At 47.9% G+C, this 14,164-nt stretch overlaps 1 protein-coding gene across 1 annotated transcript; it reads left to right on the forward strand.

Moving 5' to 3' along the window:
• Nucleotides 1–828: 828 nt before the first annotated feature.
• LOC128068553 (pregnancy-associated glycoprotein-like) lies at nucleotides 829–8,456 on the forward strand. Its single transcript, XM_052661678.1, has 6 exons — nucleotides 829–834; nucleotides 1,788–1,893; nucleotides 2,000–2,118; nucleotides 3,352–3,583; nucleotides 6,376–6,455; nucleotides 8,304–8,456. The coding sequence occupies exons 1-6, from the start codon at nucleotides 829–831 to the stop codon at nucleotides 8,454–8,456; spliced, it is 696 nt and encodes a 231-aa protein (XP_052517638.1).
• Nucleotides 8,457–14,164: the final 5,708 nt, after the last annotated feature.

A 14,164-nucleotide genomic window follows, 5' to 3' on the forward strand; every position in this document is an offset into this window, starting at 1 on the left:
CACAGACTCGGCTGTGAAAGTGTTTCCTGGTGTTTGGAAACTTCTCTCTTTTTAAGACTCCCTTCCCGGGACGGAGCTCCATCCCTACCTCTTTTGTCCCTTTTTTGGTCTTTTATATTTTTTCCTACCTCCTTTAGAAGACAATGGGCTGCTTTTCTGGATGCCTGATGTCCTCTGCAGGCTTTCAGAAGTTGTTTTGTGGACTTTATTCAGCATTTGTTCTTTTGATGAATTTGTGGGGGAGAAAGTGGTCTCCCCATCCTATTCCTCCACCATCTTAGCACCGCCCCTGCTGAGTTTCTTTGAGAAAGATATGGTGGGATGCCCACAGCCATTACCATTACCATATTTGAGACTTCTTTTGTATCAAGTATGTTGTATTCATCACTTCACTAAATATCCAAAATATTTTATATGGGGGGTGGGGGTTATTACATTCCATCTTTTTTTTAAGGAAGAAACTGAGATTGCAAATGGCTTATCCAAGATTACCTCAACAGAACCTATATTTAAATCTAGGTCTTTGCCATGGTATCTACATGGTCTCATGATAAGATGAGACTTACAAAAATGCTTTAAAAAATACAGTGCCATTCCAATGCCAGGGATTACAGTCGTACCATAACATGAACAGCTGATTGTTGCCGCTTCCTTGTTTCGTTTTCCCAATGCTTGGTGAAAGAATCCTTCTAACAAAGATGAAGACCATGTGAGAAACCCTCAGGGAAAAGTTGCTGAAAAATTTCTCTGAGGAACAAACACACTTACATCCTGTCCCAGAATACTGCTGATGACCAGAAACCCTCTTCTCAACCCCCGAGGAACTACATGGATGTGAGAGTGTTAAGAGGATGGTGTTCTTCCCTAGAACTGCGATTCTTCTGGACTTTTAGGGTGGATTGTTGGAGCTGGGGCTCCTTCAGGAGGCAGAAACACTGGGGAACAAGGATTCCACTCCCAGAGGAGAAGACACTCTCATCCTCAACTCTTGGTCTGTGATGACTGGGCCCAGCACTGACCAGGTGGCAGGTAAACATCCATATCTGTGCCAAAGATGTATCACTAGTTTGAGAGAAACTGTAATTTCTGAACTAAGAGAACCCCTCAGTTATAGAGGAAGGGTGAGGAATGCCTGATTAAAAAATAAAGCCAACTACAAATCGAGTTTGAAAACCAGGCAGATGAAGTTCAGACTCTGCAGATCCAAGAATGATACCAGTAAAAGTTGCCGAGCCCCTGTTGCGTGTGATGCCATAAAAGTCTAACACTATATTTATTGTTTATTGATTTGAAAGAAGATCTTGACTCTTCTTCAAGAATGAACAGGTCAGCCAGAGCAATAGTCAAAGAGTAAATACTTGTCAAGTGGAAGGGCCACCTGTGTGGTTTTGATAGGAGTCTTGAGTTTAGGGGATGTAGCGTGGGGTAATCTAGGCATGCCACCTGGGGAAGGAGGTGCTCAGGCTGCTCCTTGAAGAAGAGCCTGGAGAGCTACTCAAATGAAGGCACCAGGACTTCCCTGGTGTCCCAGGGGTGAAGATTCTACACTTCCAATAAAGGAAGGCAGGGTTCCATTCTTAGTCAGAAAAGTAAAATCCCATATGCCAGGCAGCCCAGAAAAAAATAAAAAATTAAATCAGGCACCAGTCTGAGCAGTGACTGTGAGGTGGGACAGTTGGAAAGTGATTTCAGGGGACATGGGACACACAGAGGGAGGCAATACTCTGGGAATCAGGGGTCGACATGGCAGTCAGATCTGTCCTAACCTCCCTCCCATGCCCCTGTAGTTGGCCTACATCAGCAACATCAACATTGGAACACCCCCTCAGGAGTTCCGGGTCATATTCAACACAGGCTCATCTGACTTGTGGGTACCCTGCATCTACTGCCTACGTCTTGAGTGCTGAGAGTGCCAGCCCCCTTGCCCACCTTTTATTTCCCCTCCCATACCCTTTTCCATCCTTGGCACCTGGCTGACAGTGTTCTTTTTTGTCTGCAGACGAACGCAGTAGCTTTGACCCTCACTTGTCCACTACCTTTATACTCATGGGTCAGCCCTTCAGTGTCAACTATAGTACTTGGTTGATCAAGAAATTTCTTGGCTATGGCATTGCTCAGGTAATGTAGAAACCAGAGGATGAGTCAGGGCTGGCCATGGAGTGACCACTGCTTACTAAACAGATGCTGGACCAGTTGGCAGAGCCCATTGCTCTCAAAATTCCTAGTGATCAGCCATCTGCCTGTCAGGGCCCCCTGGGGAGACAGAGTCCCTGCTGACAGAAGAACCCCCGGAACAGCTAATCTAGAGAGTGGCTGGGAGTGTGGACTTGCTGCTCCATTGTCTGTGAGCAGCTCCAGGTTCATTTTGCTAGGACAGGGATGGGGGAAAGGGCACCCACTTTTATAGTTTCAGAAAGCTCCAGGCACTTTCATGACAATAACTTGTTTAATTCAGTGACAAATCCATGCAGTATGTACAATGATTAGCTCCATAATAGCTAATCATAGCTCCACAGACAATGAAACTGAGGTGCAGAGAGCAAGGGCCTTGCCAAGGTCACATATCTGGTAAGTGGTGGACCTAGGCTGGCCAATCAGGGCTCCAAGTAAGTGTAGGTTATTTGGGGAGAGAATAAAACTGATCTGGAGTCCTTGGGGGGCAGCCAAGGGCTTAAGGTATCCAGGCAGGGAAAGCAGGGGGTACAGATGTGGGAGGGGCCTGATAAATGTGTTATCACTAGCGGACCTTTAAGAATCTAATACAAACCATGGCCTGCCATCCCAAAGTGCCTTAGTATTTTCTATCCCCCTCACTCTTTCTTTTTCTCTCTTTCTTTCTCAAACACACACCTCCCCACCCCCGCACCACACACACCCAAAAGCATGTTTCTCAGACAGAACTTTCTTAAGAACCCTGCCGGTGACATTGTAGGATTCTGTCTTCCTGGGCAGATGCAGAATTCACAGTGCATTGCCTTGATGTCAGTCCATTTCTGTCAATAGATCATAGTGATGCCAAAGAGAAGACTACTCTGCTCATTGTACATTTTGTCCTCAGGTGGGAACCATTTGGTCCTGTCCTGATTCTCGGTTGCTACACCCATACAGAAGGCATGAGGCCAATCTGACTCACTCAGATGGTGTTTGTCAGAGAGCAGGTGTTGTTAAAATACATAGTCCCACACAAATGGAACCCAAATTCCAATCCCAGCTTGGTCTAACTATCTGAGGTCAATGCAGGGCATGGCTAGGCCTCAGTTATTTTCTGCAGTGTTAATGACAGCTGCACCCCAGCCCAGTCCCAGCCCCACTTCCTAAACCTTTATGGGGGAACACTCTATTCTCCCACAGATCGAGTACCTTGTTGGTGTGACCGAGCCACTCAGCCTACGCTATGAAGAGTACAGGTTCAAAAATGTACCCTTTGATGGCATCCTGGGCTTGGGCTACCCAAACCTCTCTGTTGGAGGGACTACTCCCATCTTTGACAATCTGAAGAAACAGGAGTCATTTCTCAGCCTGTCTTTGCCTTCTACTTTAGCAGGAAAGTCTGAGCTGGACCAGCCCTCGCTCCAAATCAGCTGTATGATGCTTTCAGTTCCATGAAAAATTATAAACCACCTGATCCAGAAGTTTCCTTTATTCTAGCCCAGGGTAACTGTGGCACCAGGGCCCCACTCAAAACTGCCACTGGTTTTTTATAAGTAAAGTTTTATTGGAACCATGCTCATGGGCTCCAAGGGATTGGCTTGGTCAGGAAGGAGGAAAGAAGATGGAAAGCAATAGAAGGTGTCAGGTAACAGGTTGGAGGAAAAAGCAACAGGATTTGCTGATAGATTTGATATGGAAGAAAGGACAGGGATGTCGGGAATATTTCCTTCCTCTCTGACATTTCACCAGGAGACCAGGACTAGCTAAACAATTTGCAGGAGCCAGTGAAAAATGAAACTGCTGGACATTTTGTTCAACAAGCATTGAAAATTTCAAGACAGGGATGGTAGAGGCATGGGGCCCTGTTGAGTATGGGCCCCATGGATAGCATAGGCACAGGCCCATGAAGCCAAACCTGGGTGAGCTTGAATCCATGCCCATAATGCCATTGGGCCAGGACTTTTTGGAAAAATGATAGTCTAGACAAAGGGGAAGCCAGACCCCTCCAGCATGGTGACCTCTGAGGGTATCTCTAAGTACTCAGGTCACTGGAAAGAACCAGATCCTCTCACACAGCTGGGTGGTCAGAGTCTGGCCAGGCTGCCTGGTTTCAAACCTCTTCTCTGCCACTAATTGGCTGGCGAGTGACCTGGGTCATGTACTGAATCCTCCAGTTCCTCAATTTCCACATCTGTAAAATGGGGAGAGTAGTAGTGCCTTTGATGGGTGAATAAGCACAGCTCTCAGACATTGCCTGGCATTATTCTCCTCCAAAAGACCCCCTCTTCCTTCTCTTGTCAGCTGGGGGGAGAATGGCAGCCTGGTGATGTTTGGCAGGGTGAACCACACCTACCACAAAGGGGACCCTAACTGGGTACCAGTATTTTGAACCCACCACTGGCAGATTGCTGTGGGCCAGTAAGCCACTCCCTCTGAGGGCCACCCCAAGTGATTCTCCCACCAGGGCACATGGACACATGAAGATACACACAAATGCATGCCTACATACCCAGTCACACACACAGACACATACTGTACCCACAAGACACAGGTAAAAAGACATAAATACACACTCACACAAATACCCATGCAAACAAACACACAGACACAGATAGAGACTGGCAGACACTCAGACACACATAAAAAGACACATACAAACACAAGCAGTCAGACCCATAAACACAGATACACACAGCACCCATGGATTCATAATTGCCCCGGGCTTCCTGAGGAGGCCTCTGACCAGGGTCCTGAGAGGTCTGTGCAGCTAGGGGAGGGCTGCTCCACTGAGTGTGAGGTGGGAGCACACACACTAACCTCTAGTGTAAGGTTAGAGGACCCTACAGTGTGGTGAACAGAGGATCAGGGAGAATTTCACCAGCCTGAACAGTTATGATAAGATGACCAACTGTCCAGGGCTACCGGGGAAGAAGGGCGTTCTTGGTACATAGAAGAGCCAGTTCAAACACAGAGAAAGTCCTGAACAAACTGGTAAAACTGGTCTCTTGGTTTCCTTAAGGAGAAGCTACCCAGCGATGGAGAGAGGGTAGCTGCAGTCTTGAGATCTGAAGACAGCTCATACAAAGAGATATTTGCCCTATCCACAGCCACCTACCTATAAGGGGACACAGTGGGTCAGGAGCTGTGGCAGAGAGAGTCAAGAAGCTGGAATCCAGGAGTGGCCTGAGAACAGGGACAATATTTGATGGGATTCTGTGTGATACCCTCAGAAGAAAAAGCTTACCTCTCCTTAGGAGTCCCCTGGGCTAGCTTGGGCCTCCCCTGGCCGGGGCCTCAGTATCCAAGCCGCGTGAGAAGGCAGTGCTGGGAGACACCCCCTCCCGGGGCAGCCTGTGTCTCCCCCACCACCACTCTGGGCATCTACTGCCCCAGGGAACCTCCATCTTCACTGTGTGTGCTGACCCATTATTGGTCAGACACCAGATGCAGGTATCTAGATGTTCTCCATACATTTTTTCACTGATGGATTCATTCATTCACAAACATACATTGTGCATCTGCTGTGTGCTGGACACTTCAGGAAGACAGTGAGGATGCAACCTGCCCTCACATCTAGTAAGGCGGACATACATGAGACAACTCACACACCCAGTGAATTACCACATTAGTACATGCTAGACATGCGGAAGATTCTACAGTGAGCAAGCGAGACAGGAGCCTGATCTAGTCTTGGGGGGGGGGGGTGGAATTCCCTGAAAATGTAACAATTAAACTGAGACCGGAAAGTTGAGGGGAAACTAGCTAGACAAAGAGGGTGGGAGTCTTCCTTGAAGGGCATCCAGCATGTGCCCAGGCCCTGAGGCACGAAAGAGCCTGGTGCATTCAAGAACTGAAAAGAAGTCAAGGAAGGTGACTTGAATGGAGCCAAGAGAAAGAGCTGAAGGGCTGTTCAACAGGCAGTCAGGGAGGGGACAGTCATGGGGAGATTTCAGGGTGATCCTCGTGCCCGTTCTGTCCATTTTCTCTCAGCATCTCCATGCATGTGATAGTTACTGCTTGTAAACATGGCTGCCAGGCCCTTGTGGACACCAGGACCTTGTCTATGTGCGGCCTGAGAAGTATGGTCACCAACATCCATAGTCTCATCGGAGTCAGTCTCTTGCAGGATGACAAGGTGCAGGGTCACTCCGGAGCTCTCCTCACAAGGATCACCCGGGCCAACCTTTTCCCCTCTTTCTCTAACGTCTTTGGCTCCATGTAAAGCCATCATGACCCTGCTTCCTCTCACCTTCACCATTAATGGCATTGACTACCTTGTACCCACTCAAGCCTACATCCAGAAGGTGAGGGGCCAACCCTGAGGGCTGTTTTTCAAATCTAGGACTTGCAGGAACCCTTGGGCTACTGCTGGGTGGAGGGGTCCCCCGACAGGCCAGGTCACCCTGTTGTAGATGCTGCTGAGCCCCTGTGTCTGGTCACTGCCTCCCACAAAACCAACCACTTGAGTGTAAAGGACAGTCTGGATACCCATCATCCTGAAATAAATATAAAGACACCAGCCCAATATTGTCCTGGTGAGGGGCACAAGGAGATGTGAGCTCTAAGGGCCTCAGCCCTCAAAAAGCTTCAGTTCATCCAGAACCCTCAGATGCATGAACATGGAAAGTCAGCTTTATCAATCCCTGAAATACATCAAGTGACAAGCAGGATGGCTGGGGACAGTCCCAGTGTGCTGTGCCACCATAACAATGAGTAGTTTCCCATCCCATCTCAAAAACGTCCGGGTTGTGATGATAAATTAAATGGTTGCCTTAGTCCAGGGCTGCAACTTCCCTTTGCTAAGCCCCAGTTCCCCCTCTGTGAGTTGGGGTTCCGACCCCTCCGTGGGGAGGCTGGACGCTAAGATTAATAAAGGGTGCACAGTGATTGCACAGCCCTGGCACAGGGTGGAGGCTTCATGTCAGCCCTCTATGGGAGCCCAGAGCAGGCTGATGGGCTAAAGAAGGCTTTGAGGAAGAGAGGGAATTGCCGTAATTCTAACCCTGCAGACTCATGGCACTGAGGAGGCCTGCTTGGGTCCAGGCAAATCTACACTGGATTCCATGCAATGGCACCCCCGTGGACTGTGTGGAGAAGTGCCTGGGGAAGATTAGGGGTGATGAGGTGAGGGCTTTAGGCTGAGGGTGGGGACAGGCACCAGGGTAAGTCAGGCAACCTAGCCTCTAGTGGCCAGAGAGTGTGAGGGTAAGTCAGGAAGTATTCTTAGAGGGCTTGGCTGGAAGTCTTAAAGAAAAGTGTAGAGGGAACAGGAAGAAGTGAAGGCATTCTCTGCAGAGAAAAGAGAGAGCTGAGATCAGAAGGCAAAATACAGCAGAGTGTGAGGGGAAATATAGACCATTATTCATTTCTTTTTAAAAATACATTGAAGTATAGTTGATTTACAAAGTGAAAGTGAAATTCACTCAGTTGTGTCTGATTCTTTGTGACCCATGGACTATACGGTCCATGGAATTCTCTAGGCCAGAATACTGGAGTGGGTAGCTGTTCCTTTCTTCAGGGGATCCCCCCAACCCAGGGATCGAACCCAGGTCTCCTGCATTGCAGCAGGATTCTTTACCACCTGAGCCACAAGGGAAGCCCAAGAATATTGGAGTGAGTAGCCTATCCCTTCTCCAGCACATCTTCCCAATCCAGGAATTGAACCGGGGTCTCCTGCATTACACGTGGATTCTTTTACCAACTGAGCTATCAGGGAGACAATGTTGTGTTAAATTCTGCTGTTCAGCAAAGTGACTCAGTTACACACACACACATGCACACACACACACACACGTGTATGTGTTTCATATTTTTTCCATTACAGTTTATCATGGGATATTAAATATAATTTCCTGTATATATAGTAGGACTTTATATATCCTCTCTATATTAGTTTGTATCTGATAATCCCAAATACCCAATCCTTCTCTTCCCCAACTCCATCCGTCATAAGAACCACACATCTTGGCCCTTCCTGTTCTTGCATGGGCCCCCACTTCCCCATCTGTTCTGAGATGCACCCGATTTTTACCAAAGAAGGGAAATTAAAAAAAAAAACTGAGAAAAAATAAACTGAGAACCTGTTAACTGTGAATCAGGAGGGAGAGGCAGGTAAGGTACAGGCTGACTGGAGTGTATTCTGTTTTCCCCAGAGTTGGCAGGACTGTTGCTATAGCAGATTTCAAGCGAACACAGATGTCATGGATGAGCTGGAGACCTGGGTCCAGGGTGATGTCTTCCTGAGGCTGTATTTCTCAGTTTTTGATCAAGAAAGTGACAGGATTGGCCTGGCTCTTACAGTGTAAATGCTGTGTCTGCCTCAGGAATCAATCAGGCCCACACCAAATATACACTCACTCACACCAAGGGAATGCCCACCCAGGGATATTGGTGAACTGTTTGGTTCTCTGCAAAGCCCTATTCTAGATAAAGAATAAACAATTTCAGTCTCAAAGGTACTAGCACAAATGAGTTTCTCTCTTTGGGTCTGGGAGATGCAACAAAATTGGGAAGGATCTAGAATCAGTCAATCTGAACCACACTCAGAGAAGCCCAACTCCAACTGGTCTCAAGGAAAGGGGAAACTTATTGGAAGGATACTGGGAATCTGGTACACAGAAATGAGCTGCTGCTGCTGCTAAGTCGCTTCAGTTGTGTCCCAGAGACAGCACCCACAGGGCTCCCCCATCCCTGGGATTCTCCAGGCAAGAATACTGGAGGGGGTTGCCATTTCCTTCTCCAACGCATAAAAGTGAAAAGTGAAAGTGAAGTCGCTCAGTCGTGTCCGACTCAGTGACCCCATGGACAGCAGCCCACCAAGCTCCTCCGTCCATTGGATTTTCCAGGCAAGAGTACTGGAGTGGGGTGCCATTGCCTTCTCCACACAGAAACGAGAGCAGATTTAAAGATCTCAGTGATTGGACCCAAGAAATCAGAAGCTATCAGCTCATTATTTCTCTCCCTTCCCCTTTTCCTTCAGTCATCTTGGATTCTCTTAGTCTCACGGTTTTCTTCTCTCTTCCCTACTGAAGGATTCTGAAGCTGCCTGCCTCAGGGTTTTATATCTCTAAGGCATCTAACTAGCAAGGAAAAAACCTAAGAAAACATCAGTTTACCAGGGAGGGCTCTGATTGGTCCCACTCAGATCATCTTTCCAGCCCTGGACCAATCATCCTGGCAGGGGCATGGGCTCTTATGATTGACTTTACTGGTCATGTGGCCCTGGCCCCACAGCAAACATGATTGACAATTTCTTCCAGAACCACATAACAGGAACTAAGGAGAGGCAGCACCAAGGAAGTGTCAGGAGGATGCTCTAGCCCATGAAAATTTTATGACTGCCCACCCACTCCACCACCTCCTCATTAACGCAGCACAGTTTGCAATAGCTAGGACATGGAAGCAACCTAGATGTCCATTGGCAGACAGATGGGTAAGAAAGTTGTGGTACATATACACAATGGAATATTACTCAGCTATTAAAAAGAACACATTTCAATCCATTCTAATGAAGTGGATGAAACTGGAGCCTATTATAGAGAGTGAAGTAAGTCAGAAAGAAAAACACCAAATACAGTATATTAATGCATATATATGGAATTTAGAAAGATGGTAACGATGACCCTACCCGATATGCGAGACAGCAAAAGAGACACAGATATGAAGAAGAGACTTCAGGACTCTGTGGGAGAAGGCGAGGGTGGAATGATTTGAGAGAACAGTATTGAAATATGTATGTTCCCATATGTGAAATAGATGACCAGTCCAAGTTCAATGCATGAAGCAGGACACTCATAGCCGGTATACTGGGACAACCCAGAGGGATAGGATGGAATGGGGAGGGAGGTGGGAGCAGGGTTCGGGATGCGGGACACATATACACCCATGGCTGATTCATGTCAATGTATTGCAAATACCACCACAATATTGTAAAGTAATTAGCCTCCAATTAAATAAATTAATTAAAAATATATATATTCTATACTTCCTATCTTAGAGGATCTTTGGCAGTGGCCTTCTGCTACAGGTGCTTCTGGGTAAGGCCACTGAAGCTATGTTGGTTCTGTTTTGTCCCCACATCTCAGTCACCAATACTGCCACTAACATCTGCAGTGTAGTTTCCAGTCCCACTTCCCAACTGTTGGGCCCTTACGGGTCCCTGATTCTCCCTCTTCAACAGGCCCCATTACAGACCTTCCCTTGGCATCCGATGCTGCATCTAACAGGGGACCGAGGGTGCAAAGAGCCTTCAGCCTTTCTGAGCTTCCTCCTGGGGCAGAGCTACAAACCAGTTGGTTCCAGCTACCATGGTTTGGCACTTTGGGAGTGGAAGCGTCACTTCTTCCCAACTGGAGACTCTATGCAGAGGCCTAGGATGAGATATCGTGAGAAGGCAATGGCACCCCACTCCAGTACTCTTGCCTGGAAAATCCCATGGACGGAGGAGCCTGGTAGGCTGCAATCCATGGGGTCGCTAAGAGTTGGGCACAACTGAGCCACTTCAGTTTCACTTTTCACTTTCATGCATTGGAGAAGGAAATGGCAACCCACTCCAGTATTCTTGCCTGGAGAATCCCAGGGATGGGGGAGCCTGGTGGGCTGCCATCTATGGGGTCGCACAGAGTAGGACACGACTGAAGCGACTTAGCAGCAGCAGCAGCAGGATGAGATATCAGGGGTCAGAGTCAGAGGGAGACCCAGACAAGAGCCAATACAGGGAAGAATAAGTAAGGTGGAAAACACAAACCGACACCATGCGTACTATGGGCCTTTGCTCAGGCAAGATAATCGTCAGGGAAAGCCATGTCTCCCTTCATTTCTTGCTCAACTTTCCATTCAGTGCAAATTTACTGAGCACCTACTATGTGCCAGGTGCTATGATGGACCCCAGGAATAGAGGGCTGGTTTAGGAACCCACCACCAAGTCATGAAGGCAGATGAAGAAACAACCTACAAAGGAGAGGGCCAGAGAGAGAAAACAGCAGAGGTGTGAGTGGCAGTCCAGATGAGTGATGGGCTTCCTCTTCAGGGAGCCAGAGAAAGGCTGGTGAATAGTGGGAAGTCTTGCCACCCCACCCTGAAACATCCCTAAACCCCACAGTGATCATGTGTGTGCAGATTGGCCATATGTCCATGGTGACATGAGCTTGGCCCTTTGAGATGGCACTTGATTATAATCAGCTTGAAAGGAGTGAATGAGTACTGGCTGTGGAGCTGATAAGGTGGGGAAAGATGAGAACAGAATGTTTTTTTTTTAACAGTAAATATGAAGTGACCTAAATGGAGACTCAAATGAACAGTTTATCAAACTCATCTTCCAAGTGGTCTTCATGGAACCATAAATAATGTTCCTGTTGGTGATAAACCACCAATAAGAGTAAGAGTAAGAATAATAGCTTTGGTAATTACATATGCTATCTCACTGCCTACCCATGGTCCCTGGCAAGGCAGGACCCCCACTGTAGTGGTGAAAGAAGTCTCTTCTGATCTTCTGGCTCTAGCACTGATGACAGGTACATAGTAGGTCCTCATGAAATACATGGTGAATAAATGAATAGATGAATGAGGAGATGATTCCACTAGAATACACAGCTGCATCCATGTCAGGAGACACAAGCTGTCAGAAGGATCTGCAAACATGAATAAGCAAAGATGTAGTCCTCAGAGTCTCTTACAAAAGGGAAAATCTGGGACATCCCAAGGCCCACTCAACTTAAAGTGTCCATAGACAGGTCAACATGCAACCAAGTGCCTTAAAAATGCATTTAATGTTATCAGAAATCCTTCCAGTAGGACATGGAGAGAAAAGAATAGAATACAAAACAGCATGATCCCAGGCATGCAGAGCACATGGAAGGCAGTGCAGTGTCTTTGCTGGGCATGTACACCCTGGAGCAGTTCTGCCTGGGTTCAGTCAAAGGACAGGAGTCAGAAAGTCGGGGGCAGGTGACAGCAAGGCCACCAAGGGAGCCACTGCAGATAAGAGACAGGGTGGGGAGGGCTAGGGCGGGGGGAGACAGTGGCACAGCATCCACACACAGGTAGGGAGACAATAACTCTTTTCAGGAGGGTTGGTGATACCTCCCACTCTAAGGAGATCAGACTACATGGAAAGTAGGAAAGGGGTAGCTGCTAATCTGTGTTCCCTCCTCCCGGAGGAGAAAATGTATCACTCTTTCCTCACTTGGGATTCAGTGGAAGATAATGAGGCCCACAGGCAACTATACTACCCGCAGTGGGTGGAGGCCAGACCAGTGCCTTTGGTCACCACTCCCCAAGGGGAGGCTGCAGAATGTTCCAGCGGGGAGGAGATGCTGGTGAGGGTTCAGCTCAGGGCAGCCCTCCAGATCTGACCTCCATGGTGGAAAAAGCAAGGTTTTGACAGCTCTTGCTCAACGAGGATCTATCCTGGGACTGTTCTGCCGAAAAACAAATACTTTCTACTGATATCAGATACTGTAAAAAGTGAACCCAGGGGGAAAAGCAAAACTAAAGACTGAAAGCAAAAGGCAGTATGTTCTAAGCATGAGGCTGCTCAGATCAGAGTAAGGTATGCAGCCCTAGAGTTGGCTGGTGGAGCCTCTCCTGCCTTGCTTCTGCATAAACAATTAGTGCCAGCTCTCCGTGCTGGGAGCAGAGCAGAAACACAGAATTTGGGGACTGAGGTCCTGGGTTTGCACTGTGGATCCTAAGGTCTTTAGCTGTGTGACCTTGATTATGTCCCTTAACCTCAGTTTCCTCATCTGGAAAATGGATACCATGATGATAATCCCACCTTGGGGATCATGTGTGTGACTGGGATGAGCATGCTGCCATGAGAGGTATTTGCAAGCTTCTGAACCTGAATAAATCTTAATTATTCTGCCTCCTGGTGGCAATCTGATGATTAGAGGTGAATTCTGACTTCCCCAGCACTCAATATTGAATGAAGAAAATGACTGCTCTTTCTGAACCATAACACAGAACTCTGACTGAGCCAATGCTTCTATTTTCCTGGCTCCAATTACTCCCCTCCTCAGCTTTACCAGCCAACCTTTCCTTGCCAGCTCCTTTGAGCCTGAAAACATGTTATGAAGAGAGTTGTAAAGGCCTTTGGTTTCTTCTCAGTTTTCCACATTTTCCTAAGGTAGCAAGAAGCTGTTACCATGACAACTTGCACAGTTCAATCTCTGCTTGTTATATGGAACTGGCCCCATTCTGCCCCTCATTTCGAAAACACCCGCAGTTGCCTTAGAAACCTTTTCATTAAGCCTGCTACTTAATGGGGATATGTGTGCTGAGCTGATGTAATTTTTAAACAGAGCACAGCCAAAGCACAGTCCTTAGCATGTTGGCCATAGCTGTGAACCATTACCCGCTGCCACCACCATCCCCTTCACCACATAACCAGGCAATGGTTACCAGGGGACTATTAGTGGTCCTGTTCAGCCATTGGTCGAAGCCACACTGGGCCCTTTCCACAAGCATCCCATTGTCAGTGAGCCCATTCAGTAAAAGGTCCAGGGAATGGTGGTTCTCAGTCAGACAGTGAGGTAGTAGGGGGATCCTGGCTTGCTCTCCGGGGACCTCCAGGTCACCTGCCCTCAAGCCAGCAGGTAATTTGGGGGGGCCAGAGAACAGGCTGGGAGCTGTGTCTTGCAGGGCTCCAGAGCCCTCACCAAGGACACCCACAGGGCTTGGCCCAGGCCTTGAGGCAGTGGAGAACCTGTCCCCCGTCACCGCCTCTGGGAATTAATGGCAGTGGCAGTCTGTACAGAGAGCAGTCTGTGGGACCTGGTCCCTGTCATTTGGGCCTCCTGAAGAGCCTGAGGGCCAAGTGGATCTGGGATGCTGACCTAGAGGGGGCCGCCAACTGAGATTTGCCTCTTCAGCCATGATCTTGATCTCAGAGCGGGATCATTGTGCTTTGAGACCTTGCCCTTTCTTGTTAGAATAGAGAATAACATTTGCTTGGTGGGGATTTACAGGAACAATGGGAACATCATTACCTAACCATGACCTAACCTCAAGAACG

This window comes from Budorcas taxicolor, chromosome 25, assembly GCF_023091745.1.
Source record: "Budorcas taxicolor isolate Tak-1 chromosome 25, Takin1.1, whole genome shotgun sequence".
NCBI lineage: Eukaryota > Metazoa > Chordata > Mammalia > Artiodactyla > Bovidae > Budorcas > Budorcas taxicolor.